General features: G+C 48.2%; 1 protein-coding gene across 1 annotated transcript in view; it reads right to left on the reverse strand.

Annotated features, from left to right (window-relative positions):
• LOC136536601 (DNA-directed RNA polymerase I subunit 2) overlaps positions 1-99 on the reverse strand; it is a 36,749-nt gene extending 36,650 nt beyond the window's left edge. Inside the window, 1 exon segment of the mRNA XM_066528841.1 lies at positions 35-99. Coding sequence (XP_066384938.1) covers positions 35-99 — 65 coding nt within the window.
• Between the last annotated feature and the right edge of the window lie 13,891 nt (positions 100-13,990).

Below are 13,990 nucleotides of genomic sequence, written 5' to 3' on the forward strand. Positions count from 1 at the left end.
TGAAGGAAATTATTCCACGACGTCCGTGACGAACTGGCGGCGGTCGCTCCTCGCCTTGCCGATGCTCCTGGCGTCCCGTCCCCTCCCCTTCCCGCGCATGTCTCCGGCTGCTAGTTGATACATGCAGGCAACGAAGGGCGTGCCACACTGCGAGGTACGTCTCCTGCTACCCACCTCTGTCTATTCAAATTTCAAAGCATATATGTACAACAAGTGTTCGATGCTTTGCCTCTATGAGATGATTGTTGAGTTTGAACCTGAAATATATGTGCAGATAGATGACTGCTATTCTGTTAGTCACCTACCGATAGACTATTGTCGTGACGGTACTTGATGCCATCTACGAGGACCTGGACGACTTTCGCCATGGTCTACTGAATCCATGCCGCTGTCTGGTCCACCTCCAGTGCATACTGATGCATTACATTAAGATTATTTAAAATTTGGAAATTTGGAATGGGACAAACTATTGGTTTGTAGGCTTTGATATATGCTATCATTGTTTTGTTTGTGGGATGGCAGACTGAATTTTCTTTGGACAAAGGCATATGAAAGTACATACATAAAACATTCTGCAATTTAGTTGCTCAGGAACATATTTACAGCACAGTCTATGGAAATTCAGATTATTTAGCTATTGTTGGGTTATCGTGCCATATGACATGGAAAATACATGTGTAGGTAACTAGGTTCTTTGTTTTGTTTTTGCCCTTGAGATGGGATTGCATCGTCCTTTGTCAATTCAAAATAAAAAAAATAAAAGAGATCGTCTTGATTTATACAAAGTCTGAGCTCTCCAAATATTTAGTAAAGATTTGATTATTGAGGTATCTGATGGCTTTGCAGTTCATTTGAATTCAACATCCTTTCTTAGTAGAAGGCCAATGATAAATAAGCATTTCTCAAACAAATATGCTTTGTTTATGATAAGTGAGAACTTGCACACAGACAACCTTTTTTGATTGAATGTTTCTCGGAGTTATTTCTATTTTGCTTTTTCATAAACCAAATTTCTGATGAAAGGAAATATTCATATATTCACACTGCTTTTTCTAGATCTATATTATTGATTACTCTATGACAAATTTTGTGAACTTCATTCCATTATGTCTTATGCTTAGACACTTTTGGCTTTTTAAAAGCTCAAGAGCACAAGGCGCCTAAATTCAGAGTTGACAAATGCATGTGCAGATCCTATTGTTTTGTTACATGCTGTCAGTAGTCGAGTGCAGTGTTTCCCTCCAGGCCACAGGTTTCTTTTCTTTGGATTTTAGCAAATAGCAAAAACAAGCCTCCTACTATCTCAGGGTTGCCTCTACAGCTTAAATGCCAACTCCCTAATACTTTGTTACATTTCTTCTTAACTCTTAAGGCTGATGACGCCTATGTACAGACCACTGCACCCACTAAACTCAGTAATAAAATCTCTCATTAAAACATTGATATTTGTTCATCAAACATAAGGGTTCCCTTACAGATCTAATGATATTGGAAAAACAACCGTAGGATTTATACCCTTACATCAAAAATTTGATCAGTTAACAACTCAACATCTAAAGCTGTTGAACCCTGGCCGGGGCCACAACTGAATTAGATCACGAACATGACCTGATTATCCAAGTTGAGGTCCAAGAAAACTGTTATATTGGACAAATGCATTTATCATAAAACAACAGAACATGACATTATCAGACAGTATCTACTGTGAACAAAAGTACCCCTATGTATCTCTTGCTTTTATTTCTACCAGTCTTATCATTGTGATCTCCACACTAAGCATGCCTTTTTCTTTCCTTTTTAATTTTAAATTATCCCTGCTATATTGAGTCTTTACCAATCACTCGAGACGGGTCAACAACTAGCCGTAAATCATCATAGTGACTGGATCAGTATTTGGAATTTGAAATTCTAGAGCATGGTGAATTTTTTTTTTTACTTATTCAGATGCACTTCTGTTCCTGCTTTATAAACACCGATAGTAAACCTCTCCTTTATGTCAGCACCATAACACAAAATGAGACCTAGCTCTAAATGAGACCTCTGTTTATGTAGAAGTTTCCTGCATTTTAGTTGCTCCCTGTGCTCCATGTTTTAACTGTCTTCCCTATCTAAATTTGACCAGATGTGTATACTGAAAAATACAATTTTCAAGGATACTAAATAGGCTCCATTGTTCAGTTCTTTTTTAGTATACGTTATTTACATGATTGTACTTAGCTCCCATGTTTTGCCATACTCTAATAGCTTCTTCTATAGAAGTCAACAACAACTTCCACTAGGGTTAAGATACTAGATCAGGAGGGACACTATAGTGGTTGCACGCATATGCTGGTGGTGGCATGTGACGGAAGGCTGGAAGTTCCAGTTTGTGCCGAAGCAACCTCAACTCTTCGAACATTTGAGGTCTGCATATGCTTAAGTGTGACATGCTTGAGCAAGCATCATTTTGTTATAAACTAACCTTCAACTGTTTGAGATATGGGTTGCAGATATGAGATGCATATAGAACTGCTGTTACCTTTTGTTGTAGATCTATTATCCAAATATACTTCCCATTATCTTGTACAAATATATTTTTTCAGACAATTAAAAATTATATATTGCCTCTTTTTGTGAGGACTGTTGTTGAAAATTAAGACTCGATGACAAATTTTGAGTCTGGCTCTGCCACATCATTATATCCTGTGGTACAATATGTGTACATCAACCTTCAATATGGCCATGACGTATTCAGATTCACAAATGTGCATTCGCATATTTGAAAGTATAGTCATCAAAATTTTCATCATTAGCTTATGCTCTTCCATGTGCTTGCACGGATATGCTTTCTGCAGCAGCATCACTAAAACTGAACAAGAATTGCTCCAGGGTTCTCTGAAACATTTCTTACCTTAGCAGATAAGATTAATGTGCATTTGAGCCTTCTAAAAAAACTATATGCAACTCTTGATTCTTATCGTCCTCACGTATCTCCCTGTCTCTAATGATTCACGTGATTATTATTGTATGAGTGTTTAAGTCTGCTTGCACCTATGTACTAAGCCATATCCCGTGTATAACACTCAGAAGTTGTGAACATTTAAGCATGGTCCCTTTTCTCCGACCAATTGATGATTTGTTAAAGACATACTTAGTCAGTGTAGCATGGTCGTCCTTTGTCTCCACAATAACACTGCTTCTGCTACCTCATGGTATTTCTTGGTTTAATACAACTAGCAAAAAAAACGTGCTAACATCTGTGCAAAATACTCACTCCGTCCCAAAATATCTGTCGTTTTCGCTTTCCGAGAAACAACTTTGACAAAATATATATTAAAAACATTAATATTTATGGTACATAACTGGTATTATTGGAAAGATCTTTGAATCTAGTTTTTTTAATAAATTTATTTGGAGATACAAATGTTGTACGTATTTTGTATAAATCGAGTCAAACTTGTGGCACGGAAACAAAAAACGACAGATAATTTAGGGACAGAGAGAGTATGAACCTACGTTGTACACGACGATTAGTACCTATTTCATGACAATCCCTTGAGAGGCAAACACAAATTAAACATGGGTCCAATCCACTGTGTGCATGTTGGCGCGGCAACCCTGCGCCCCTTTTTTTAGTGTTTTTGTTCGTAAACTGGTCCACATACAACGGCAGAGTGTCAGAATACCGACCCAACTCAACTTAGAGTGTCAGAATACCGACCCAGCCCAAAGTTGGTGAAAATAATATACTTTTGTTTTGCAAGAGGAAAATTGAGGCAACATCTGAGCCGTTCCTTGAAGATCCAAGGTCCGAAGGTGGTTAGCATGTATTATATTAATTAATACCTTGTTTGGATTCTATGGTCTAAAGTTTAGTTATTAAATTAAACTTTAAACTATTTTAGCTTTTGAGACTCCAACTAAAAGACCTAAAGTTTAGACAACTACATATTAGTTTTAGACCACATAAATGAGTTAAAATGGCTTTTTAGTTACATAACTTTTACTAAGAGCCCATTTGGAGGGGCTTCTTCTGGCTCCGGCTCCGACACTGTAGCACAGAGCCGGAGAAGCTCGGAATCGTGGCTCCACCGGCTCCTCCTTTTCTCTGTTCATTTTCTGCCTAGAAATACAAAATGGCTCCGTGCTATAGTACTGCTGCAGTGATTTCACGGAGGAGCCGGAGGCCCTGGGAGCTATGCCAAACACAGCCTAAGTATATCTAGATATAACTTATGTCTACATACATAATAAAAACTATGTATCTAGACAGTCAAGGGGACTCCAAATTTGGAAGAATTGATGGATGTAAGAACATGAACATGATTTTACTTATATATGCTTATTTTTTAAATCCCGTAGCAACGTGTCGGATATACTTTTAGTATGTATAAAAAAAATTGTTGGCTCCTTTGTACCGTGCTCATGCACGATTGTTGAGAAGTACTCCCTCTAACAATTGTAAGTACTTTTATTTTTTTAGTTACATAGCTTTTACTAAGTATATCTAGATATACAACAAAAACTATGTATCTAGGTAGTTAAAGAGACTCAAAATTTGGAATAGAGGCGGTAGTGTTTATGTATTCCATTTCATGCGGGTCTAGTTTTGAGGTATTCCCTCCGTTCCAAATTATAAGTCATTACAAGAATCTTGGAGAATTAAACTATCTTAAGTTTGACCAAAATTATAGAGGAAAACACAAAGATTTATGACATCAAATAGGTATATACTTGTCGGGTACCATAAAAAGGGGTCCCCTAAGCAAGAGTCGAAAAGATCGCTTAGACCTTGTAAAAAATCGAAACTAAGAAACAACCACCGGCAAACCCCCACCTTATCCGAGGCTCGGCTGAACCGCCCGGCCCACCTCGATCAATATCCGAGCTCACCCGAAGCAGGCTCGGCCCAGAGCGAAACCACAAGGCCTCGGACGAGGTACCGATTCTCCGACTCGCTCGAGACCCCGCCAGTCAGGCCTTGGACGAGGTACCGATTCTCCGACTCGCCCGAGGCCCCGCCCGTAAGGCCTCGGACGAGGTACCGATTCTCCGACTCGCCCGAGGCCCCGCCCGTAACGCCTCGGACGAGGTACTGATTCTCCGCCTCGCCCGAGGCCCCACGCCACGAGGCCTCGGACGAGGACATCACATCCAACCACTCTCGCGACGTCAGCCGAACGACGGCTCGATACAGCGGAGTGGCCGACGAGATGGGAGTCACATCGACGCCACACCGTCCGGGACAAGACGGGGCGGGGGTTACCGGTCGCTGTGCTCGGCGTTGGGCCCACGACCGACACCTATGCTGCACTGTGCTACCTAACCCCACCTAATCCAAGGACAGCGCGACGTGGAGAGTCAAGTCTAGGTCTCTGTAGCCTCAAAATCAGCGTACAAGACCAACTGCTCCCTCCGAGCCTCGGCTATCCGCTTTTGAGCCCCTATAGCCTCGGGACTCGCGCCCGTCGAGCCCCCCACGATGGTTCAGCCTCTACACCGACTGGGCCTTGGCTCCCCGCGTCGGTCAAACATACAACGACCAGCACGTCTCCAACAGAAGAAGGCGCGCATGTCATCACAGGAGCTCCCATGTCGCACAGGATCAGGCGTGATGGCCGCGTCGCTCTAGTGCACTGAGGACAAGGCCGCTTCACCGACCATGCCGCCACAGTGACAAGCTACAGGGCTCGTACATGTCGCCTCTACTCACAAAACGCCACGTAGCAAATTCATGTACCGCCCCCTGTGCCTCCCTTCGACTATAAAAGGGAGTGACCGAGGCCGCTTCTAGGGGATCGGGGAGAGAGACAGACACCACGCATTCAAGCAACGCATAACGCTCTGTAACACACACTCTTCCTCACTGCACGAGATCAACATCTCAAGCAACCCACGCCAGCTCCATGCAGAGACCTAGGACAAGCTCCCTCTCTCGCCCAGCTTGTAAGCCTCTACTACTGAGCACCTCGGTGCAAGGAATACAAGATCGCTCCCTCAGACTAGGACGTAGGGCACCTATTGCCTGAACCAGTATAAACCTTGTGTCTCTTTGCATCACCATCCGGGATTAAGGGCACGTAGTACACTTTCACTAGTTGGTTGAGGAACTGTCGGTCCAAAACATCGACAGTTGGCGCTGCCAGGTAGGGAAGATACCTGCATGTCAGCTTAATCATCCCAACAAGTTCTGGATGGTAGACCCCATGCAACCACTACGTCTCAGTCACGGTGATCTAGTTCGGGAGCCTAGAGTTCATGTCTCTAGGATGTGAGTACGATATGGTATTCCTCATACCTAGAGCCCCACCAACCGATGATGACATCACGCACCAGTAGCCTAGGCGTAGGCGACGCCCGGGCCACCGCTCTCATCACGCTCGCTAGGCACGACGCGGGCAGGACCACCCCGACATCACGCAAGCTCAGGGTGACGCACCGCGCTCTGCCAGTATCTCATACCTGGCCGTTGGTATAGAGTCCCTAGCTGGGGACCTATCTAGCTTAAGCCTGGGCAAGAGAAAGACATTGATGGCGCGCAGCGATGCCCCGTCATCAAGCTCTGCCCCGCCACCTCCTGAGGAGTCGACTCTAGTGGAGCGGAGCCCTGGTGATGGTACCATCCCCGTACCCCTTCAGGTTGGGCAATACCGCCGCCGCCTACGCTTCCGCTCACGTGGAGCCCCTAGGATGCCACCAACGTTTCGCCCTCGACCTCATCGCCATAACCTTGACCCACACACACACTGACTCCTCAGAGGAGGACGAGGCATGGGCCGAAGCAGACTTCTCCGGGCTTTGCGACCCTAAAGCCATGTGTCGCTTCATGGCCACAAGCGACTACTGCTTTGGCTACTTGACTCTGATGATGAAGACACTTACGATCCCACTCGTGAGTGCTTCAACATCGAGCTCGGGATGCCGAGAGCGAGCGATGAGGATGAAGGGGCAGGCAATCGCTCCCCTGCCCCGTGAGGGGGTAGGCGACGCCACACCTCCACGCGTCGAGCCCCCGACAGGCGCGGAACAAGAACCCCGCCCATGAGGAACTTCGATGCCTTGACTTGGAGCAGCTCCGTGAGCTTCAAGGCTAAGGTCAAACAAGATCGACTCCTTCTGCAGCAGCTCTGAGACACTCTCGAGCGAGAGCAGTGGGGTCATGGTGATGGTGGAGCAGCCTAGCGGAGGGCTCGCGACGTCAACCACCGCATCAACAATGATGAAGGGGGCGAGCAACCCCCTATCTTCAATCGCGCTAGCCAGAACATCGTGACAGCGGCGATGCTACTCTAGACAATGCCTAAGCCCTCTACCTCGGAGGGACGATGGGCCCACGATGAGCTCCAAGACCTCAAGGGAGTGCAGAGGGTTATGGGATGCCTTATGGCCCTAAGTCGCTTCATCTCGCGCCTTGGCGAAAAAGGCTTGCCTCTGTACCGCCTCTTGAGAAAATCCGAACGCTTTTCCTAGACCCCCAAGGCCGAAGAAGCCCTCACCAAGCTCAAGGCACTGCTCTCCAATCCTCCCATCCTGGTGCCGCCGACCAAGGGCGAGGCCCTCTTGCTCTACGTCGCCGCAATGACCCAAGTGGTCAGCATGGCCGTAGTGGTCGAGAGACAGGAAGAGGGGCATGCTTTACCCGTCCAATGACCTGTTTACTTCATCAGCGAGGTGCTCTCCAAGACTAAGACATGCTACCCCCACATCCAGAAGCTGATCTACGCCATAGTCTTGGCTCAATGCAAGCTGCATCACTACTTTGAGTCCCACCCGGTGACCATGGTGTCGTCTTTCCCTCTGGGAGAGATAATCTAGAACCAGGAGGCCTCGGGTAGAATAGCCAAGTGGGCCAGTGGAACTCATGGGGGAAGTCCCTGTCTTTTGCGCCTCATAAAGTAATCAAATCCTAGGTCTTGGCCAATTTTGTGGCTGAGTGGACCGACACCCAACTGCCACCTGCTCAAATTCAGGCGGAATGCTGGACCATGTACTTTGATGGGTCCCTGATGAAGACCGGGGTAGGCGTGGGTCTGCTCTTCATCTCACCCCTTAGAGTGCACATGCGCTACATGATCCGTCTCTACTTCGCTGCCTCCAACAACGTAGCTGAGTACGAAGCCCTCGTCAACGGCTTGCAGATCACCATCGAACTTGGAGTACGGTGTCTCGACATACGGGGTGATTCGCAACTCGTCGTCGATCAAGTGATGAAGGAGTCAAACTACCATGACCCCAAAATGGAGGCATACTACAAGTTGGTACGTCACCTAGAAGACAAGTTCGATGGCCTTGAACTCAACCATATTCTGTGAAAATTCAATGAGGCCATGGACGAACTGGCCAAGATGGTGTCGGCACGGGCCCCTGGTCCCCCCGAACATCTTCACTAGAGACCTCCACAAGCCTTCCATCGACTATGCTTCAGTGGTAGAAGAGGGCCCACCTAGTCAAGCCCACCGTAGGGCTCGAGGCCCCCTTCTATCACCGAGACCCCTGCAGCCGAGCTCGAGGCCATGGAAATCAACACGGAGCTTCCCGAGGTCGACTAGGGCATGGACTAGCGAGTCCTGTTCCTTGATTGCCTTATTTGGGGAGAACTTCCTATAGAAAGGACCAAAGCCCGACTGCTTGCGTGATGAGCCAAAACTTACATTCTTAGCAACAACGAGTTGTACAGGCGAAGCCCATCTGAACGTCCTCCAACGGTGCATCACCTCCGAGGCAGGCCAAGCCCTACTTTGGGACTTGCATGCGAGGGGCCTGCGGGCACCATGCAGCGCCTCGAACGCTCGTCGGAAACGCCTTCCACCAAGGGTTCTACTGGCCAACGGCGGTTGCTGATGCCATCCAAGCTGGTACGCTCCTACGAGGGATGCCAGTACTATGCGTGGCAGATGCACCTTCTAGCCCAAGCCCTCCAAACCATCCCCATTACATGGCCATTCACTGTGTGGGGGACTAGACATGGTTGGGCCTCTACAGAAGGCCCCCGAGGGCTATACCCATTTACTGGTAGCGATCGACAAGTCTCCAAGTGGATCGAGGCTCGTCCGATCACTCGAATCAAATCAAAGCAAGCGGTGCTGTTCTTCACCGATATCATCCATAGGTTCAGGGGTTCCAAACACCATCATCACTGATAATGAGACATAATTCACCAGCCACAAGTTCCTGATGTTCTACGACTGACCACCACATCCGTGTGGTCTGGTCGGCCGTAGGACACCCTAGGACAAACGGCCAAGTAGAACGTGCCAACGGCATGATCCTATAGGGCCTCAAGCTAAGAATATACAACCGGTTGAAGAAAATTAGCAAAACATGGCTTGCCGAACTCCCGTCAGTCATCTAGAGCCTAAGGAACACTCTGAGCCGAGCCACGGGGTTCACACCGTTCTTCCTAGTCTATGGAGCCGAGGCCATCCTCCCCACTGACTTGGAGTATGGTTCCCCGAGGCTACAGGCCTACAACGAGCAAAGCAACCACACTGCCCGTGAAGACACCCTCGACCAACTAGAGGAAGCCCAAGACGTTGCCCTGCTACATTCGGCCAAGTACTAGCAAACCCTACGATGCTATCAAGCCCAGCGCATTCGAAGCCAAGACCTAAAAGTGGGCGACCTGGTGCTGAGACTGAGGTAGAGCAACAAGGGCTGCCACAAGCTGACCCCACCATGGGAAGGGCCGTACATCATCGCCCAAGTGCTAAAGCCCGAGACCTACAAGCTAGCCAACTGAGAAGGGCCAAATCCTCACCAACGCTTGGAACATAGAACAGCTACGTCGCTTCTACCCTTAAATTTCCAAGCATTGTACACATTGTCTCTCGAAATACATTAAAGAAGCAGTTCTTTAGTTGTTCTAATTTTTCGAGAAACCCTGCCCCCCATCAGTGGGGGAGCGACGTTACGATAACGCTATAAGGGAGACTCAGCTCTACCTCTGCAGAGGTGCCCACCGCAGGGCCCAAACAAGACCCGGCTCTGCCTCTATAGAACCGAGCCTCCCTCGAGGGCTAGAAGGGAGGACCCCCCTAAGTCCCAGACACTGTTTTTAGTCATTTTTCGAAATCGTTTTTCAAAAAAAATTCTACGCCAAACTCTCTCACGTGCTCTGACAAATCGATTGTAAAAAACCTAAGGACCGAAAGTCTGTCTCATGGGCCAAAAGGCCAGCCGAGTCATGAGATGGCCTACGCCTCTAGGCTACGGACAACTCCCTCACCATCTTTTGCCCGAAGGGCAGCTTAGGCTCCGAGGAAGTTTTTTGCAAGAGATATGTTCAAAGATGAGACAGAGGGACAGAGGCTCAGAAATACAATAAAAACGATTAAAATACATATACACATAAGTACTTTAAAAAGGCCTCGACAGCCACAAGCGTCATGATACAATGATGTAAAGTCCTAATCTATTTACATGGCCCCTTTGGCCTAGGTCAAAACTCTGGGCCACCAATGTCGGCGGTCGGCGTAGGAGGAACCACCTCCTCTTTGAACAAACTGGCCAGCGCCATGCCAGGGGCCTCAGCCGCCTCCACTAGCTTCATGACCTCCTCTTCAGCCTTCTCTTCATCCTTGGCCACGACGTAACTGAAACGACCTGATTTCCACTAGAGTCGAAGTGTAATAAGACCATTGTAGATCATATTACCCAAATTTTCAGTCGAGGATCACATCCATACAACGTAATATCAGAGTACAAGTAGTGCGGAATTACATAAATTATTACATTGCCACATTGACAAAATCAAAAGTAGCATTCATTCAGAATAGCTTGGAGATAAGATCGCCAAAACTCGAGCGTAGGAACGAACCCCTCAACCAGTCAAACTCCGTAGAGCTATACTCCTTAGCAGAACCTATGTGCCAAAATTTATCAGTACAATTTATATTGGCCACTCCCACCCTATGAGCTATGCTTTGTGGAAATTGGATACAAGTTGGATATAATCAAAAGGAACCTATAAGGCTGGGGTTTCCTATGTATTAGCATATCAAGTATATAATAGTATAGTTAGGTTTTAAACACCATTCCCACACCCATTCCACCCCATTTCTGTCCAGAGCCAGGTTTTGATCCAGGGATCGATATACCACCATCTCCATATCATCACCATACCATCGCTCAGTCGACAGGCCAACTCCCTCTCAGCACTAGTCTCATGGCTCATAGCCCTTGGCTACGACCGAACACTCTCTCATAGGGGAAGAAGAGAAGGACTCATCTCGCTATCTAGTTTAAGCGAAATCTAGAAAAGGTCCATAGCCGACTAGTCGGCATATGTATCGATCGATCAACCATACACTCTGTAGAGGTTTTACATAACCACAAGATCTGCCTTCTTCATTGACCGTCGTCAACTGGGCTAATTCTGGCTGCTTGCTAGCCTAGGATAATGCCACTCTACCATTCAGCCCTGGTACACCCCAAGTTTAGTCTAGGGTGGCTGAAACTGTGAGTCATGAGTCAGGTCCACAAGGTCTCCATGAAGTCTCGGAAGGGTGTGGGGGGAAATCCTCCGTGCCCCGTACCTCCTTACATTGTCCGCTATCAACCTAGCAGTAGTGGCAATATCCTACCAAGTAGTCCGACCGTCCCGCACCATATAGGGATGAATGGTACGTAAGGCTTCCCGGTGAATCTGAGTACTAATAAGTCCTTAGGGATGACTAAGCCAGAATGTCTTCATTAGGGTTTCCATTTACTATGCCACCATAGCACCTCCACCCTAGGGCTCCTCCCATCATAGGTTCACACCCAGGACCACCTCAAATACCATTTACCCACCATAGGTATCCATTCTAGGGGTGCCCAGATAGCACCTCACGGCAAGACTTGCCCCAGGCTTGTCGTATACTCCAACTTGGTCGACACAACCCTCACCCTCCACACACCCAAGTCACACACACAACACTCTCCCCATAGTCCAGGTAACTCCAGTTTCCACCACGCATCAATATGGTATATATAAGCGCAGTAGAAATAATAAGCAGTGAAATATAGCAGCAAGCGTGTGACTTAGCCTAACAGCAGGGTGAGCAAGGGTAAGGTTGTGTCAAGGTAAAGGCCATCAAGTAAGCATACTACCATGCAAGTCCTATCATAATGTGAATATAACATTAAAGTAAAGCAATAGCAGTTCTATTTTAGCCATGTGTAATAGGTGCTACGAGATTGGGTGGGATGTGGCACCTTTAGTGAGGTCGTCTTCGTACTCCTCATGGTACTCTCGGTCCTCGGCCGTCTAGTTCTCCTCTGAGTCTGCAAATGATCGCATTATAGTCGTGTTAGCGATGTCTATAGAATAGCACAAAAAGCAATTCAAAAGAGCCAAATGCACCCAAACATGGGTTCATTGCGTAGAGCTTAATTTTAGATGAATTTTGGTCCTGGTCTTGTATTTTTCTAAGTTCGTATGAATTAGTTATGAATTTCTGAAGTTTTAATCATTCCCGGAAATGGAAAAGGCTAAATTAATATCATGCTGACACATGTCACACTCCTGTTGGTTCACATGACATGCTGACATCAGCATGACGTCATTGTGATGTCATCATCTCAGTTCTGGTACTGACAGGTGGGGTCCCGCTAACGTCGTCATGATGCCAGCATGACGTCATCTACGTCATTAGCTACTGATAGGTGGGACCAGGGGCTCTTGGATCACTGACATGTGGCCCCGGTCAATGGTCAACATTGACCGATCAATGGTCAATACAGGCCAGGCCTCGACTAGGCTGGTTGGGCCTAGGATTTGGGCTAGGCTTGGCCCATCACATGGCGTGCACTGGTGCGGCCACATCGTCTTACTAGGCCACTAACGGGCCGTGGTCCACGGGCGTAGGTGAGGCATGGCTCATGGTGAACCCGCCTTTGTTGGTCCATAGACCGTAGAGCCGGTCTATGAAGGACTTGGTCCACTTACTCCTTCCTAGGGTTTGGTTCACAAGCACGACGTGGTCGTGGTCGAAGCTCGGCAGAGCTACTCAGGACGTGGTCAGCGTGGTCGTGGTCAGAGCTCGGCAAAGCTGCTCGAGACGTGGTCGACGTGGTCATGGTCGGCGCTCGGCGGAGCTGCTCGGGACGTGGTCGATGTGGTCATGGTCAATGCTCGGCGGAGCTACTCGGGACGTGGTCGATGAGGGGAAAATCCCCTCCTCTTCCCCAACGGGGCTCCTACTGGCGGTGAGGTCATCCGGCGAGCTCTTGCGGCAGCGCTAACGTTCGATTAGGGTAGGCAATAGCTTCCCCATGCCATGGCGACTATGACGGTGGGGTCAGGGCGACGGCTAGGGCTTCCTAGGGTTTCGACCATAATGAACGACAGCGTGGGTTCATCGGTGTGCATGGACAGGGCTGCAGTGGTAGCGAGAGCCTAGTTCGGAGGAGCGTGTGAGCTCTATGGAGCTTCTACAACCACGGTGGGCATGTCGAAGGAGCTCTTGGTGCTCCCTAGTGGCTCCAGGCCACTGGTGGTGGGGGCAAAATAGAGGCGGTGGCGCTCTGACGAGGTGCGGTGCGGCAACGCAGGGCTCTAGTGGGTTTCTTCCTCGGCTAAGGTGAGTGCGGTGTGTCTCTCATCATGGCAGAGCTAGTCAGGGTGTCAATGTCGCCTTTACCATGACGTAGAAGACATGGTGGTCTCACCATGGTTGTGCTCTCAGCCATGGTGAGCATGCCCGTGCATGTGCGCTTCTGTTCCGATGTACAACGTCATGGCTGGGGTCCTCGATTTGGCTGATGGCAGCATGCACAGCGCGTCTCGGGTCTCGGCAAGCATGGCCATGGTGGTCTCCCTAGCTAACCAGTTGGGCTAGGTTGGAGCTCAAAGCTTCAGCAAGGTTTCGATCATGGCAGTGCACGTTCCATTTGGCTAGGGAGGTGGTCTTAGCAAGATGGCTCACCGCGGGGAGCTCGAAGGCAATGGTGGTGGTGCGGTGTCGACGGTGTAGCAGAGCCGAGCCGTGACAGAGGTACTCACCGTCTTCCACGCCGGTGGCTCCTCCCT

Source organism: Miscanthus floridulus, chromosome 2 (genome assembly GCF_019320115.1).
Source record: "Miscanthus floridulus cultivar M001 chromosome 2, ASM1932011v1, whole genome shotgun sequence".
In the NCBI taxonomy this organism is placed as follows: domain Eukaryota; kingdom Viridiplantae; phylum Streptophyta; class Magnoliopsida; order Poales; family Poaceae; genus Miscanthus; species Miscanthus floridulus.